The 17,499-nt window shown below is 41.6% G+C and overlaps 4 protein-coding genes across 4 annotated transcripts in view; all 4 read left to right on the forward strand.

Annotated features, from left to right (window-relative positions):
* Positions 1–88: 88 nt before the first annotated feature.
* Positions 89–950, forward strand: LOC306916065 (histone H1-like; the record flags this gene model as incomplete). The annotated part of the gene is made up of 2 exons (XM_079493772.1): positions 89–629; positions 883–950. The coding sequence occupies 2 exons, from the start codon at positions 89–91 to the stop codon at positions 948–950; spliced, it is 609 nt and encodes a 202-aa protein (XP_079349898.1).
* A 2,073-nt stretch (positions 951–3,023) lies between these two features.
* LOC306916090 (histone H1-like) lies at positions 3,024–3,885 on the forward strand (the record flags this gene model as incomplete). Its single annotated transcript, XM_079493825.1, has 2 exons — positions 3,024–3,564; positions 3,818–3,885. The coding sequence occupies 2 exons, from the start codon at positions 3,024–3,026 to the stop codon at positions 3,883–3,885; spliced, it is 609 nt and encodes a 202-aa protein (XP_079349951.1).
* A 2,077-nt stretch (positions 3,886–5,962) lies between these two features.
* LOC306916074 (histone H1-like) lies at positions 5,963–11,610 on the forward strand (the record flags this gene model as incomplete). The annotated part of the gene is made up of 2 exons (XM_079493802.1): positions 5,963–6,503; positions 11,543–11,610. The coding sequence occupies 2 exons, from the start codon at positions 5,963–5,965 to the stop codon at positions 11,608–11,610; spliced, it is 609 nt and encodes a 202-aa protein (XP_079349928.1).
* Positions 11,611–13,685: 2,075 nt separating this feature from the next.
* LOC306943153 (neuron navigator 1-like) overlaps positions 13,686–17,499 on the forward strand; it is a gene marked incomplete at its 5' end in the record, with an annotated part of 28,548 nt that continues 24,734 nt past the window's right edge. The window contains one exon of the mRNA XM_079529354.1: positions 13,686–13,754. Coding sequence (XP_079385480.1) covers positions 13,686–13,754 — 69 coding nt within the window. The remainder of the gene's footprint in view (positions 13,755–17,499) is intronic.

A 17,499-nucleotide genomic window follows, 5' to 3' on the forward strand; every position in this document is an offset into this window, starting at 1 on the left:
TTTAAGTCCAGCCCCTTCAGAGCGTTCAGCATCAGTCTGTGAGAGTTTACTTGAGAGAAGGAACAGCAATCTACTATCCGAGACAATAATGGCAGAAGTCGCACCAGCACCAGCTCCGTCACCGGCCAAGGCCGCCAAGAAGAAGGCACCACCCCGACCCAAGAACACCGGCCCCAGCGTCGCTGAGCTGGTCGTCAAGGCCGTGTCCGCCTCCAAGGAGCGGAGCGGTGTGTCCCTGGCTGCGGTCAAGAAGGCTCTGGCTGCCGGCGGCTACGATGTTGAGAAGAACAAGTCCCGCGTTAAGATCGCCGTCAAGAGCCTGGTCGCTAAAGGCACCCTGGTCCAGCTCAAAGGCACCGGGGCTTCTGGCTCTTTCAAGATGAACAAGGCAGAAGCGGTGAAGGTAAAGAAACCTATTGCTAAGAAAGCAGTTAAAGCAAAGAAGCCTGCTGCAGCCAAGAAACCCGCAGCAGCTAAGAAGCCCAAGAAGGTGGCAGCAAAGAAGCCCGCAGCCGCCAAGAAATCACCCAAGAAAGCCAAGAAGCCTGCCGCCAAGAAAGTAGCAGCTAAAAGCCCGAAGAAGGCCGCCAAGAGCCCCAAGAAAGTGGCTAAGAAGCCCGCAGCAGCGGGCTTCTTAGCCAGGCTAAGATACTTCATTATGTGCCATGCTGCAAAGCAAATGTACAGAGCGAGCGATTTACATTAAATTTACAAAAAGCATGGCAATACATCACATACATAGAAAGTAGTAAATGCGTAAGCTAAGAACGTAACAGTGGAATATCTATATAATGACACTATAAACTATACGTATACTATACTATAAAGTGCTGTGACTACATACAATGCAATTCTAGTGTTGTCTACATAACACGATATAAGTCCAAGCTCCAGCCAAGAAGGTTGCCAAACCCAAGGCAGCAAAGAACGCCGCTCCCAAAAAGAAGTAAACTGCCTGCTCCATCTTTATACCCACAAAAGGCTCTTTTAAGAGCCGACCACATTATTTTATAAGAGTATACTATCCTCACTTTTTACGTCATGGTCACATGTTGGCACTGGAAGCTTATGGCTTTATATTAATACATTTTCGTATACATTTTTTTTGCCTTACGAGCAAAAATACAATTGAGTAGTGCCATTACAAATGTAATAGCAAAACAACTAAAGAGAAAAACAGTAACACGTCCACCTCATCAAATTTAAATTGTCAAGTTAGACATGTATTACCATGTGTTGTGCCTATATCTCACAACTTCATCAAATGCATAGAAATAGTCATCAAGGATGAGAACATAACATCTGTCTATTGTCTAACAGTAGAATATCTGTACAATATAGTCTATATAGTATATTATACATGCTATCGAAATAACATAGTTTAGTCTTTGCATGAATTCGTCGAGGCTAGATTTGACAAAACATTAGGAAGGGTGGGGATAATTAATCACATACATATTAATATATATATTATAATATGATATAGAATATAGAGAGAGTTTTTGTTTGTGTTTGTGTGTGAGAGAGAGAACAACACTAAATGTGACCATTATCTTGACACACACACACACACACACACACACACACACACACACACACACACACACACACACACACACACACACACACACACACACACACACACACACCATGGACACTTTAATAATACTGTACATTTTGATCATTTGCATATTGTATTGTGTAAGTTAATGTTCCTTTACCTTTATTTTAGGCGGTCCTGAAATGTAATCGCTATGGGTATTAATGAGTGGGTATCGCCCTAATTCTGCTGTGCAATTTACAACAATTTAGACATTTAGCAGACATTTAATCCAGAGCGATTTACATTAGGCAAGAACTAAAAGCATGGGGATACATCACATATATAAAATGCATTTATCAAGCATTTAGAAAAACTCTAGACTTGCTTGGTACAGAAGAGTCTCATTCCGCACCCATTCCAGGACGATGAAGTGTGAACAACTGCTGGTTTTGGTGTGAAGCATCTTGTTGAGTTCAATACAATGAAACAATGCCTCCCCTTTCTATGTAAGTGATGTATTGCCATGCTTTTTGTAAATTTAATGTAAATCGCTCTGGATTAAGAGTGTCTGCTAAACGCATACATTGTAATTGTAATTGTAATGGAAATGTGTGAAATGGCACTAGGGAAGAAGTATGCCTATATATATTTGTATTTTATGCAGAGTACAATGAGTACATTTGCTTTGCAGCATGGCACATAATGAAGCCAGACTAATATCACACAACACTGGCAGGCTTTTCTTTTTTTGCCAACGGCTGATTCGGTCTGGTTTATTAACCAGGCTAGAAGTATCTAGGCCTACCTGAGAAGTGTCTCCATAATCAAATATACATACAGTTTATAGAAGATTTAAACACTCTTAGTTTTCTGATCACAGTGAGTTATTTGTTATTAAAATTAACCAAGTTTTCCAACAGCTGGCATTCTGTCATTGGAAGTTGGGATCAACTCCACCATCATGCTTTCCTTGAACAGGAGTGTGTTTACTGCGTTCAGAAAACATTATATTTATAGCAAAACGGATGACATAACAAAATCATAGTTTATGGTATCACGTCACCAGGAATGTCTACTAAATTGATTGTGAGTATTGTTGTTATTAGAACATAGTTTACAATATTTTAGAAGAAAAATGACAAAGGCAACACTTTGATCTGACTCTAGACAGGTGATGTTTTGAGGTTATTACTAAAAAGGAGTGCACTGCTTTCATCTTAGATATACATTCATGATAGAAAGGCACATGTGTGTTAACTGGTCAGCTCTTTGTCGCATTAAATAATATACACAGTAGTTTGTTATAACTTGTTTTAATCGAGGAGAAAACACAAGTGGCACAAGAGAGAAGAGGGCCTTTGTGTGTTGACTCTACATGGTTCTCATGTGGTGTTTAAGTCCAGCCCCTTCAGAGCGTTCAGCATCAGTCTGTGAGAGTTTACTTGAGAGAAGGAACAGCAATCTACTATCCGAGACAATAATGGCAGAAGTCGCACCAGCACCAGCTCCGTCACCGGCCAAGGCCGCCAAGAAGAAGGCACCACCCCGACCCAAGAACACCGGCCCCAGCGTCGCTGAGCTGGTCGTCAAGGCCGTGTCCGCCTCCAAGGAGCGGAGCGGTGTGTCCCTGGCTGCGGTCAAGAAGGCTCTGGCTGCCGGCGGCTACGATGTTGAGAAGAACAAGTCCCGCGTTAAGATCGCCGTCAAGAGCCTGGTCGCTAAAGGCACCCTGGTCCAGCTCAAAGGCACCGGGGCTTCTGGCTCTTTCAAGATGAACAAGGCAGAAGCGGTGAAGGTAAAGAAACCTATTGCTAAGAAAGCAGTTAAAGCAAAGAAGCCTGCTGCAGCCAAGAAACCCGCAGCAGCTAAGAAGCCCAAGAAGGTGGCAGCAAAGAAGCCCGCAGCCGCCAAGAAATCACCCAAGAAAGCCAAGAAGCCTGCCGCCAAGAAAGTAGCAGCTAAAAGCCCGAAGAAGGCCGCCAAGAGCCCCAAGAAAGTGGCTAAGAAGCCCGCAGCAGCGGGCTTCTTAGCCAGGCTAAGATACTTCATTATGTGCCATGCTGCAAAGCAAATGTACAGAGCGAGCGATTTACATTAAATTTACAAAAAGCATGGCAATACATCACATACATAGAAAGTAGTAAATGCGTAAGCTAAGAACGTAACAGTGGAATATCTATATAATGACACTATAAACTATACGTATACTATACTATAAAGTGCTGTGACTACATACAATGCAATTCTAGTGTTGTCTACATAACACGATATAAGTCCAAGCTCCAGCCAAGAAGGTTGCCAAACCCAAGGCAGCAAAGAACGCCGCTCCCAAAAAGAAGTAAACTGCCTGCTCCATCTTTATACCCACAAAAGGCTCTTTTAAGAGCCGACCACATTATTTTATAAGAGTATACTATCCTCACTTTTTACGTCATGGTCACATGTTGGCACTGGAAGCTTATGGCTTTATATTAATACATTTTCGTATACATTTTTTTTGCCTTACGAGCAAAAATACAATTGAGTAGTGCCATTACAAATGTAATAGCAAAACAACTAAAGAGAAAAACAGTAACACGTCCACCTCATCAAATTTAAATTGTCAAGTTAGACATGTATTACCATGTGTTGTGCCTATATCTCACAACTTCATCAAATGCATAGAAATAGTCATCAAGGATGAGAACATAACATCTGTCTATTGTCTAACAGTAGAATATCTGTACAATATAGTCTATATAGTATATTATACATGCTATCGAAATAACATAGTTTAGTCTTTGCATGAATTCGTCGAGGCTAGATTTGACAAAACATTAGGAAGGGTGGGGATAATTAATCACATACATATTAATATATATATTATAATATGATATAGAATATAGAGAGAGTTTTTGTTTGTGTTTGTGTGTGAGAGAGAGAACAACACTAAATGTGACCATTATCTTGACACACACACACACACACACACACACACACACACACACACACACACACACACACACACACACACACACACACACACACACACACACACACACACACCATGGACACTTTAATAATACTGTACATTTTGATCATTTGCATATTGTATTGTGTAAGTTAATGTTCCTTTACCTTTATTTTAGGCGGTCCTGAAATGTAATCGCTATGGGTATTAATGAGTGGGTATCGCCCTAATTCTGCTGTGCAATTTACAACAATTTAGACATTTAGCAGACATTTAATCCAGAGCGATTTACATTAGGCAAGAACTAAAAGCATGGGGATACATCACATATATAAAATGCATTTATCAAGCATTTAGAAAAACTCTAGACTTGCTTGGTACAGAAGAGTCTCATTCCGCACCCATTCCAGGACGATGAAGTGTGAACAACTGCTGGTTTTGGTGTGAAGCATCTTGTTGAGTTCAATACAATGAAACAATGCCTCCCCTTTCTATGTAAGTGATGTATTGCCATGCTTTTTGTAAATTTAATGTAAATCGCTCTGGATTAAGAGTGTCTGCTAAACGCATACATTGTAATTGTAATTGTAATGGAAATGTGTGAAATGGCACTAGGGAAGAAGTATGCCTATATATATTTGTATTTTATGCAGAGTACAATGAGTACATTTGCTTTGCAGCATGGCACATAATGAAGCCAGACTAATATCACACAACACTGGCAGGCTTTTCTTTTTTTGCCAACGGCTGATTCGGTCTGGTTTATTAACCAGGCTAGAAGTATCTAGGCCTACCTGAGAAGTGTCTCCATAATCAAATATACATACAGTTTATAGAAGATTTAAACACTCTTAGTTTTCTGATCACAGTGAGTTATTTGTTATTAAAATTAACCAAGTTTTCCAACAGCTGGCATTCTGTCATTGGAAGTTGGGATCAACTCCACCATCATGCTTTCCTTGAACAGGAGTGTGTTTACTGCGTTCAGAAAACATTATATTTATAGCAAAACGGATGACATAACAAAATCATAGTTTATGGTATCACGTCACCAGGAATGTCTACTAAATTGATTGTGAGTATTGTTGTTATTAGAACATAGTTTACAATATTTTAGAAGAAAAATGACAAAGGCAACACTTTGATCTGACTCTAGACAGGTGATGTTTTGAGGTTATTACTAAAAAGGAGTGCACTGCTTTCATCTTAGATATACATTCATGATAGAAAGGCACATGTGTGTTAACTGGTCAGCTCTTTGTCGCATTAAATAATATACACAGTAGTTTGTTATAACTTGTTTTAATCGAGGAGAAAACACAAGTGGCACAAGAGAGAAGAGGGCCTTTGTGTGTTGACTCTACATGGTTCTCATGTGGTGTTTAAGTCCAGCCCCTTCAGAGCGTTCAGCATCAGTCTGTGAGAGTTTACTTGAGAGAAGGAACAGCAATCTACTATCCGAGACAATAATGGCAGAAGTCGCACCAGCACCAGCTCCGTCACCGGCCAAGGCCGCCAAGAAGAAGGCACCACCCCGACCCAAGAACACCGGCCCCAGCGTCGCTGAGCTGGTCGTCAAGGCCGTGTCCGCCTCCAAGGAGCGGAGCGGTGTGTCCCTGGCTGCGGTCAAGAAGGCTCTGGCTGCCGGCGGCTACGATGTTGAGAAGAACAAGTCCCGCGTTAAGATCGCCGTCAAGAGCCTGGTCGCTAAAGGCACCCTGGTCCAGCTCAAAGGCACCGGGGCTTCTGGCTCTTTCAAGATGAACAAGGCAGAAGCGGTGAAGGTAAAGAAACCTATTGCTAAGAAAGCAGTTAAAGCAAAGAAGCCTGCTGCAGCCAAGAAACCCGCAGCAGCTAAGAAGCCCAAGAAGGTGGCAGCAAAGAAGCCCGCAGCCGCCAAGAAATCACCCAAGAAAGCCAAGAAGCCTGCCGCCAAGAAAGTAGCAGCTAAAAGCCCGAAGAAGGCCGCCAAGAGCCCCAAGAAAGTGGCTAAGAAGCCCGCAGCAGCGGGCTTCTTAGCCAGGCTAAGATACTTCATTATGTGCCATGCTGCAAAGCAAATGTACAGAGCGAGCGATTTACATTAAATTTACAAAAAGCATGGCAATACATCACATACATAGAAAGTAGTAAATGCGTAAGCTAAGAACGTAACAGTGGAATATCTATATAATGACACTATAAACTATACGTATACTATACTATAAAGTGCTGTGACTACATACAATGCAATTCTAGTGTTGTCTACATAACACGATATAAGTCCAAGCTCCAGCCAAGAAGGTTGCCAAACCCAAGGCAGCAAAGAACGCCGCTCCCAAAAAGAAGTAAACTGCCTGCTCCATCTTTATACCCACAAAAGGCTCTTTTAAGAGCCGACCACATTATTTTATAAGAGTATACTATCCTCACTTTTTACGTCATGGTCACATGTTGGCACTGGAAGCTTATGGCTTTATATTAATACATTTTCGTATACATTTTTTTTGCCTTACGAGCAAAAATACAATTGAGTAGTGCCATTACAAATGTAATAGCAAAACAACTAAAGAGAAAAACAGTAACACGTCCACCTCATCAAATTGAAATTGTCAAGTTAGACATGTATTACCATGTGTTGTGCCTATATCTCACAACTTCATCAAATGCATAGAAATAGTCATCAAGGATGAGAACATAACATCTGTCTATTGTCTAACAGTAGAATATCTGTACAATATAGTCTATATAGTATATTATACATGCTATCGAAATAACATAGTTTAGTCTTTGCATGAATTCGTCGAGGCTAGATTTGACAAAACATTAGGAAGGGTGGGGATAATTAATCACATACATATTAATATATATATTATAATATGATATAGAATATAGAGAGAGTTTTTGTTTGTGTTTGTGTGTGAGAGAGAGAACAACACTAAATGTGACCATTATCTTGACACACACACACACACACACACACACACACACACACACACACACACACACACACACACACACACACACACACACACACCATGGACACTTTAATAATACTGTACATTTTGATCATTTGCATATTGTATTGTGTAAGTTAATGTTCCTTTACCTTTATTTTAGGCGGTCCTGAAATGTAATCGCTATGGGTATTAATGAGTGGGTATCGCCCTAATTCTGCTGTGCAATTTACAACAATTTAGACATTTAGCAGACATTTAATCCAGAGCGATTTACATTAGGCAAGAACTAAAAGCATGGGGATACATCACATATATAAAATGCATTTATCAAGCATTTAGAAAAACTCTAGACTTGCTTGGTACAGAAGAGTCTCATTCCGCACCCATTCCAGGACGATGAAGTGTGAACAACTGCTGGTTTTGGTGTGAAGCATCTTGTTGAGTTCAATACAATGAAACAATGCCTCCCCTTTCTATGTAAGTGATGTATTGCCATGCTTTTTGTAAATTTAATGTAAATCGCTCTGGATTAAGAGTGTCTGCTAAACGCATACATTGTAATTGTAATTGTAATTGTAATGGAAATGTGTGAAATGGCACTAGGGAAGAAGTATGCCTATATATATTTGTATTTTATGCAGAGTACAATGAGTACATTTGCTTTGCAGCATGGCACATAATGAAGCCAGACTAATATCACACAACACTGGCAGGCTTTTCTTTTTTTGCCAACGGCTGATTCGGTCTGGTTTATTAACCAGGCTAGAAGTATCTAGGCCTACCTGAGAAGTGTCTCCATAATCAAATATACATACAGTTTATAGAAGATTTAAACACTCTTAGTTTTCTGATCACAGTGAGTTATTTGTTATTAAAATTAACCAAGTTTTCCAACAGCTGGCATTCTGTCATTGGAAGTTGGGATCAACTCCACCATCATGCTTTCCTTGAACAGGAGTGTGTTTACTGCGTTCAGAAAACATTATATTTATAGCAAAACGGATGACATAACAAAATCATAGTTTATGGTATCACGTCACCAGGAATGTCTACTAAATTGATTGTGAGTATTGTTGTTATTAGAACATAGTTTACAATATTTTAGAAGAAAAATGACAAAGGCAACACTTTGATCTGACTCTAGACAGGTGATGTTTTGAGGTTATTACTAAAAAGGAGTGCACTGCTTTCATCTTAGATATACATTCATGATAGAAAGGCACATGTGTGTTAACTGGTCAGCTCTTTGTCGCATTAAATAATATACACAGTAGTTTGTTATAACTTGTTTTAATCGAGGAGAAAACACAAGTGGCACAAGAGAGAAGAGGGCCTTTGTGTGTTGACTCTACATGGTTCTCATGTGGTGTTTAAGTCCAGCCCCTTCAGAGCGTTCAGCATCAGTCTGTGAGAGTTTACTTGAGAGAAGGAACAGCAATCTACTATCCGAGACAATAATGGCAGAAGTCGCACCAGCACCAGCTCCGTCACCGGCCAAGGCCGCCAAGAAGAAGGCACCACCCCGACCCAAGAACACCGGCCCCAGCGTCGCTGAGCTGGTCGTCAAGGCCGTGTCCGCCTCCAAGGAGCGGAGCGGTGTGTCCCTGGCTGCGGTCAAGAAGGCTCTGGCTGCCGGCGGCTACGATGTTGAGAAGAACAAGTCCCGCGTTAAGATCGCCGTCAAGAGCCTGGTCGCTAAAGGCACCCTGGTCCAGCTCAAAGGCACCGGGGCTTCTGGCTCTTTCAAGATGAACAAGGCAGAAGCGGTGAAGGTAAAGAAACCTATTGCTAAGAAAGCAGTTAAAGCAAAGAAGCCTGCTGCAGCCAAGAAACCCGCAGCAGCTAAGAAGCCCAAGAAGGTGGCAGCAAAGAAGCCCGCAGCCGCCAAGAAATCACCCAAGAAAGCCAAGAAGCCTGCCGCCAAGAAAGTAGCAGCTAAAAGCCCGAAGAAGGCCGCCAAGAGCCCCAAGAAAGTGGCTAAGAAGCCCGCAGCAGCGGGCTTCTTAGCCAGGCTAAGATACTTCATTATGTGCCATGCTGCAAAGCAAATGTACAGAGCGAGCGATTTACATTAAATTTACAAAAAGCATGGCAATACATCACATACATAGAAAGTAGTAAATGCGTAAGCTAAGAACGTAACAGTGGAATATCTATATAATGACACTATAAACTATACGTATACTATACTATAAAGTGCTGTGACTACATACAATGCAATTCTAGTGTTGTCTACATAACACGATATAAGTCCAAGCTCCAGCCAAGAAGGTTGCCAAACCCAAGGCAGCAAAGAACGCCGCTCCCAAAAAGAAGTAAACTGCCTGCTCCATCTTTATACCCACAAAAGGCTCTTTTAAGAGCCGACCACATTATTTTATAAGAGTATACTATCCTCACTTTTTACGTCATGGTCACATGTTGGCACTGGAAGCTTATGGCTTTATATTAATACATTTTCGTATAAATTTTTTTTGCCTTACGAGCAAAAATACAATTGAGTAGTGCCATTACAAATGTAATAGCAAAACAACTAAAGAGAAAAACAGTAACACGTCCACCTCATCAAATTTAAATTGTCAAGTTAGACATGTATTACCATGTGTTGTGCCTATATCTCACAACTTCATCAAATGCATAGAAATAGTCATCAAGGATGAGAACATAACATCTGTCTATTGTCTAACAGTAGAATATCTGTACAATATAGTCTATATAGTATATTATACATGCTATCGAAATAACATAGTTTAGTCTTTGCATGAATTCGTCGAGGCTAGATTTGACAAAACATTAGGAAGGGTGGGGATAATTAATCACATACATATTAATATATATATTATAATATGATATAGAATATAGAGAGAGTTTTTGTTTGTGTTTGTGTGTGAGAGAGAGAACAACACTAAATGTGACCATTATCTTGACACACACACACACACACACACACACACACACACACACACACACACACACACACACACACACACACACACCATGGACACTTTAATAATACTGTACATTTTGATCATTTGCATATTGTATTGTGTAAGTTAATGTTCTATTTGTATGTTTGATATTGTTTTCTGATATATTTTTATTTATTTTATTTTTTGCTGCATTGTATGCTTTGGCAATACTGTAGATACTACATTCATGCCAATAAAGCTAATTAAATTGAATTGAGAGAGAGAGTGGTGGGGGGCGGGGTTAGTAACAACCACGCAGCTCGCTCTGCCTGTCGGGGTTAGTAACGCCCACGCAGCTCGCTCTGCCTGTCCTCCCTTACGTCCTCCGAACACACATAAAAGAGCAAGTCTCTGAGCTCTCAAAACACTCACTTTTCTATCTCTAACTACAGCTGAACTCAAAATGTCAGGAAGAGGCAAGGGAGGAAATGTTGGGGAGGGTATGTTGACTGAAAGCAGAAAACGGCAGCGTGGTGCTGGTGAGGAGGATGGCCAACTGGTGCCCCAAGCTAAGCGGCCGAGCGGAGCTCATCCTCTCTGCCCTGAGCCAGGCCGCGATGCCTGGGACTCCGAGTCATCTAACACTAGCGAGAGCAGTGGAATCCACGGTCCAGACGATGTGGTTGGGAGCTGCAGCAGTCAGTGTGCTGTGGACGGTGTTGGAGGCCACAGTGCTCCTGGACCCTGCAGTCCGCTAGCCCACTCTTTGGAGTCGGCTGACCCCACAGACCTGGTGTCCTACCACCAGATCAACCGCATTCTAAGGGAGGCCCACTTCCAGAGCCTGCAGAGCCCGTGGAACGTGTCTCCACAGAGCGGCCCGGTTCCATCCTGGACCGTGATGACAAACTGCACTGTTTCTCTCCAGAGAAACAGCTCTCCCCGCCCGGCTCAAAGCGCGCTGTCGGGTGGTATGTGTGTCCAGAGGAGATGGCCGGCCCGGAGCGGATCGAGTACCTGCTGAAAAAATGGACGAGGACCGTGTTTCTCCATATACATTTTCGATATTGTATTAGTTTTATTCAAAGGTCTGTTAGTTTTTGGTTAAATCAAAACGTGAAAGCTCTGATAATAATCAGTCATCATAGGGTTAGGGTACATACAATGCAATTCTAGTGTTGTCTACATAACACGATATAAGTCCAAGCTCCAGCCAAGAAGGTTGCCAAACCCAAGGCAGCAAAGAAGGCCGCTCCCAAAAAGAAGTAAACTGCCTGCTCCATCTTTATACCCACAAAAGGCTCTTTTAAGAGCCGACCACATTATTTTATAAGAGTATACTATCCTCACTTTTTACGTCATGGTCACATGTTGGCACTGGAAGCTTATGGCTTTATATTAATACATTTTCGTATACATTTTTTTTGCCTTACGAGCAAAAATATGGACCCTTTCTAAAATATTCATTGCTAATATTATGTATTGCAAACATAATTTCTGCTGCTGACCTATCTATGATGCTCTCATTGCTCTGATCCAAAACAGTACAACACAATATTCAATGCATGGCATTACATTACATCAGATAATGAATACATGTCATCAGATTAATACATCAAAGTTACTCACGTAATCAAATCAATACATTCAGTTAGAACATTTTGCAAATCCCCCCCACCCCTAATAAATATTGACATCAATATTTGTGAAGCCATCAATCAATGGGCCATTTGCTTTTAATGAAAAGCATGTACACCCAGGTTGGTGTTTTTCTATATACTGTAGAAGAGTGATAAACACATCTTACAAAATGTCTTGTGTTGGGTGACATTGCGTGAAGACTATTAGTTGTGTGGCCCAATGTTCTGCATGACTCCTTTTGTTCTAAATAACACAATGAGGGGGGGGCACGCTACTATGAAAGGCAAAGCCATTTTATTTCAACAAGTCAATTAAATGTGCTTTACACAGAACATCAAGCAATGGTGTTCCAAAACTATGGAATGCACTTCCCATTACAATCAGAACTGCAGCCTCACTCCCAATATTCCGCTATAGTCTGAAAACCCACCTTTTCAGACTCCATCATGGCCCGTAGCACTTACACTACCCCCTTAGATAGCACTTTATGTAGACTGATAGATTGGTTGGATAGGGGCGGGCATATATGTTTACCGTCTAAAGGTGATCATCTCGTTTTTATTTGTACTTTATTATCACGGCCAGGGCACGCAACACATTGATTATTATTGTATCAAGGGTCGCTCGTTATTTTTGAGAGAGAGAGAGAGAGAGAGAGAGAGAGAGAGAGAGAGAGAGAGAGAGAGAGAGAGAGAGAGACATTCCCACTCCCCCTCCCCCTCTCTCTCTAACACACACACACACACACACACACACACACACACACACACACACACACACACACACACACACACACACACACACACACACACACACACACACACACACACACACACACACGCACACACACACACACACACACAGTTTAACGTAACAATTTATGTATGTCCACACACGGAAAGCATACAGGAACACAAATATTTTAGGTACCGTAAAGGTTACATTCACAAACTCATGGATATGTCCTCATGATATAAAGGGCAGCAGAGATGACACACTTTGCCAGCCTTGCATGCCTTGTCTTTGGGCGAGCATCCCAAGTTGTCGAAACCCTCTGACAACCAGTCCGTGGGTATTTCCTAGGCTGGATCACCATAGGAAACAAAGTTCTTAGTCTTGCACTGTTGCTTGGTGTTAAAGCACTCTCTGTAGTTGTTCTCATGCATGTGCACACACACACACACACACACACACACACACACACACACACACACACACACACACACACACACACACACACACACACACACACACACACACACACACACACACACACACACACACACATACACACTTCCTAAATTTTGGGTCATTTTACCGTGCTCAGGTATTCAGCCATGCATATTATCTTTTTAGTGATAGATAGCATTCCATTTAGCTATGTTTTTTGGTAGTCTCTTTCCAGTCGTCAGGTATAGCTTTCTTTGTGTTTTCTTATAATCTGGTTAAATCCAATGGGTTTACCGCCTGGCATATAGTCCCTGGACCAGCTGACATAGGGGGCATCCCTGTAGGTTTTCTCTATGATTAACCACCTTTATTTTAGGCGGTCCTGAAATGTAATCGCTCTCTTCATTATTTTGATGAGTGGGTATTAATGAGTGGGTATGCTGGGGAGTGTACAAGCAAATTATGACACTGATAGTTCCATTGGTGTCCAAGACTAGCTGCTCACAGACAGACAGACGGACACCCGGACGGGGATGAACACAGACCGCCTTCCGACCGGTCGGCCTGGCAGAGATAATTACTCACCAACAGGTGTGTTCAAGGTGAGAGCATCACTGAACTGAGAGTAGTAAACTGGAACTCCTCTCCCTCCTCTGCACCTGTAGACTCCTCCCTCGGACACTGTGATTGGTCCAGTAGAGTTCTGAACAGCGTCTGTCGCTGTGATTGGTCCAGTAGAGTCAGAGTAGTCAACAGATATCCTGCATGATCAGTGAGTCGTTATGTTGGTACTCGTAGTTCCATCCAGAACCCTCCACAGAGCAGTTCAGTGCAACACTGCCCCCTGCTGGGATGACTGTCTGCTCAGCTATCAGTGTGGCCTTTGGTTGATCTGGTGTTCACATTAGGACATAATGGAGTATGAATGGCCTTTAACTGGAATGTACATTTACTACATAAATACACAGTAGAAATGTGGCTGGTTATGACAAACTCAGAGATACACATCTGAATAGTGCAGGGTTCCCAGTTCCCACGGTCATGAAATTCCTGGAAATATTTTGAAATCAGAAAAAATGAAAAGAAAAAAATAACATTTTCCTGTTGTGGAAAAGTTTATCATCAATTTATCATCAAAGGTCCTGAAAAACATATTTGGATATGCATTGTTTTTGGCTATCGATTTAGTTTAAATTTTGATTGATTTAAAAACATTTTTAATATTACCTTCCCTTCCCTCTCTCCCTCTTTCCTGTCTGTCTTCACTTGATACTATCAATAAAGGCAGAAAAACCTAAAACATTTTTTTAAAGAAAGAAAGCACAGATCTACAGGGCAGGCTCACAACGTGTTGTAGGCAGCGTGATCCTATATGCCTTTAAAAAATTGCCACGGAATTTGGAATGGAATTATACCATTCTATATTCTATGCTTTATTTTTGCTACACTTCCTGTATTTGGGCATTGCACGTACAGTAGGAGTAAGATCGACTCATTATTGCGCTGAATGATTGTTATATAGGCCTGGAAATGGATTCAATATTCTGGAAACAATTTTGGAAATTCATTGGTAAAAATGTGTGGGAAGTTTGGGAACCCTGATAGTGAGATACATGGCAAAGACCTGCTATTCAGAGTAGAATACTAGTATCCCAAGCAAGGTACTTACCTGTTAAAGACACTGTGATGGTTTTGCTGCGTTTGGAAAATTGTTGGTCTTTTTTGCGTTGACATACGCACTGGTATTCACCACTGGGATCAGAAGGACCGGAAATGTATTCAGAGTTTTCTCTGTAAAACACAACTCCATTCTTCCACCACCTGTATGCACAGTCAGAAGCACTTCCTGGTAGCGTACACTTCAGAATAAGAGTCTCTCCGATGTAAGTCTCAGGCCAGTGTTTGCTGAGAACAGCAGCCTCTGTTCTGACTGACGCCAGTGTAGTTGTTGGTTTAGCTGTTATATGACAGAAAACGATAATTCAGTATGTATGGAAATAAAAGACAATAATAATACATGCAAGTTACGTGCAGTCTGCTGTGAAGCGTGCCCTATGTTACAGATGTTTCCTATAAGTGCACGTAAGCACCTCTCTCAAAACAGGCTACAATGTACCTAAACATTGTTTTTTTAAATCATATGTTGCATTGCATTGACACTAGCGCAAAATGAAGCCGACGCATAGTTATATGATATGATGTTATATGAGCCGAAGATTCCTAAATGGACTGTCACGGGCAGTCACACCCGTGTGAACTGAGTGGTGCAAGGTAATGTTGCTGACGTAATGTCAGTGACCTTCTTTTGGGCCCCACGTACAGGTACACACATACACGGGTACAGACAAAGCTGGTTGTTGGAGTGGTTTGCACCACTCAAAAAAATATGACAAATATGGCAAGTTATCTAAAGTTCTCTATGGGATTCTCAACCCGTAAATTATTTTCGAAAAAAAGAACTGAATGGCAGTAAAATGGAAATGAAGTGTTTACATAGTACACCTAGTATACCGGTACATAAATTATATATTTTCTCTAATTGTCTCCACCAGGCCGAAGGCATGGGGAGAGAGTATGTTTTGCACTCCGTCCGTGTGTGTGTCCGTCCGTGTGTCCTTCCGTCCGTCCGTTACCAGCTAATCTCCGGCACCGTTAACCCGGTCGATGCCAAACTTTGCACACACACTCCCTGGATGCCAACGATGAACCTCTGCCCTGCATTTTCCAGAACGGCCTGTTATAGCACCACCATGAGGCAGCTTTTCACATTGTTTACCTAAAACTGCACCGATCTGCGTGAAACGTTGCATGCACACTCCCTAGAGGCCAAGGACAAACCTTTCACCTGCATTTTCCGCATCTGCCTTTTATAGCGCCACCAGGAGGCCGACTTTTGTAAAACACATTTTTTGATATTACTCCTCCAGATTCTGTCCAAAAATCTCACAAATCGTTACACAGTATCTCTATGGTCATGTGCACAAGTCGGATCTGTCCGATATTTCATATTCCATCCTAATTGGCTATAATTGGCTTTCACAGTTTGCAAGATTGCCCCGTTTTGAACAAAAGCCTCAAATCATGAACGCAGCATGCAATTTACGTGAAATCTTTCACACATTTTCTTACTAGGCTGAGGAATATATCCCACCCTTTTCACATTGGCCTGTTATAGCGCCACCAACAGGTTCATTTTTGCAAAACACATTTTTGGAACAAAATGCCTCAAGTCATCCAATTGCCATCAACGGCAAACATGTTTATATTACTCCTAAACATTTTGCCAAACATCTCACACAGTCCTATCCTCCTGGTGGAGACCTGTGCCCAGAAGGGCACTTTTTCTAGTATTAAGGTTATTTTTGCAGTCAGTTTGTATTGGGGGTGGGGAGGGGGGCGGGGCAGGGGGTCACGATACATGGCCAAATCATTTCCGGGGGTCCCCAGCCAAAAACGTTGAGAACCCCTGCTCTACATGATGCTGAAATAAACAAATTTGTTTAAAGGCGTAGTGAAACGGAAATGGTGGACATTTTATTTTGAAGTTTCAGACGGTCTCAAGTTGAAACACCGCTATGAAGTTTCTGAACCAATCAGAGCGTCGCATCCCTTCAGGGGATGGGACGGTAGCTAGGGACGGGTAGCTATGCTACGCAGGACAGCGTGTGGATGTTTGTTTACAAATCAGATAGTCTGCCAGCTTTACCAGTTTACACTTAATGTGGCTTATTTCTACCCTATAATGTTTTCAGATACATTTTTAGCGTGATGATTAAGTTGAAACCGAGTAATACACTCTCTGGATGTTATCTTGAATGGGAATAAAAACGGAAGATTTCTGTAATCAGTAGCAGCTGTGCAGCCTGTGCTGGACGGATGCGGAGGTATGGGGAATTAAACTGGTGAGCTTCATTTTTATTGGCTTTTATCGATGTTGGCCTCGACACGTCATCACGCAGCACATTTTTGTTTTCAGGAAGTAATACAAAATATTTTTTATGGACTTTTAATATAAAAACACACAAAAATTAGAATTTTCAAATTTTTTGGCATCCATTGTTAGGTATGCCCATATGATGACCATGGATATGGTCTAAAAGTGTCATTTCACTACACCTTTAATTTAGATGTTTTTTATATTTAAATGAGATTAAGAAAGACACAACTCGCCACACACATATCGCTGCAAAGGGTCTTACAAGTGCCCCAGGTCAGTCTTTCAAACTGCTGCGTAGGACAGTTGTGAAGGCTTTTGGGAAACGGGTTTGCGGGTTTTCTAAATTACTTAGTGCGGGAGGCCTTACGTGCTGTTTCAGTCTCTCCAGCAAAAGCCAGATTGGGCAGAAC

This window comes from Electrona antarctica (assembly GCF_951216825.1).
Source record: "Electrona antarctica genome assembly, chromosome: 2".
In the NCBI taxonomy this organism is placed as follows: Eukaryota; Metazoa; Chordata; class Actinopteri; order Myctophiformes; family Myctophidae; genus Electrona; species Electrona antarctica.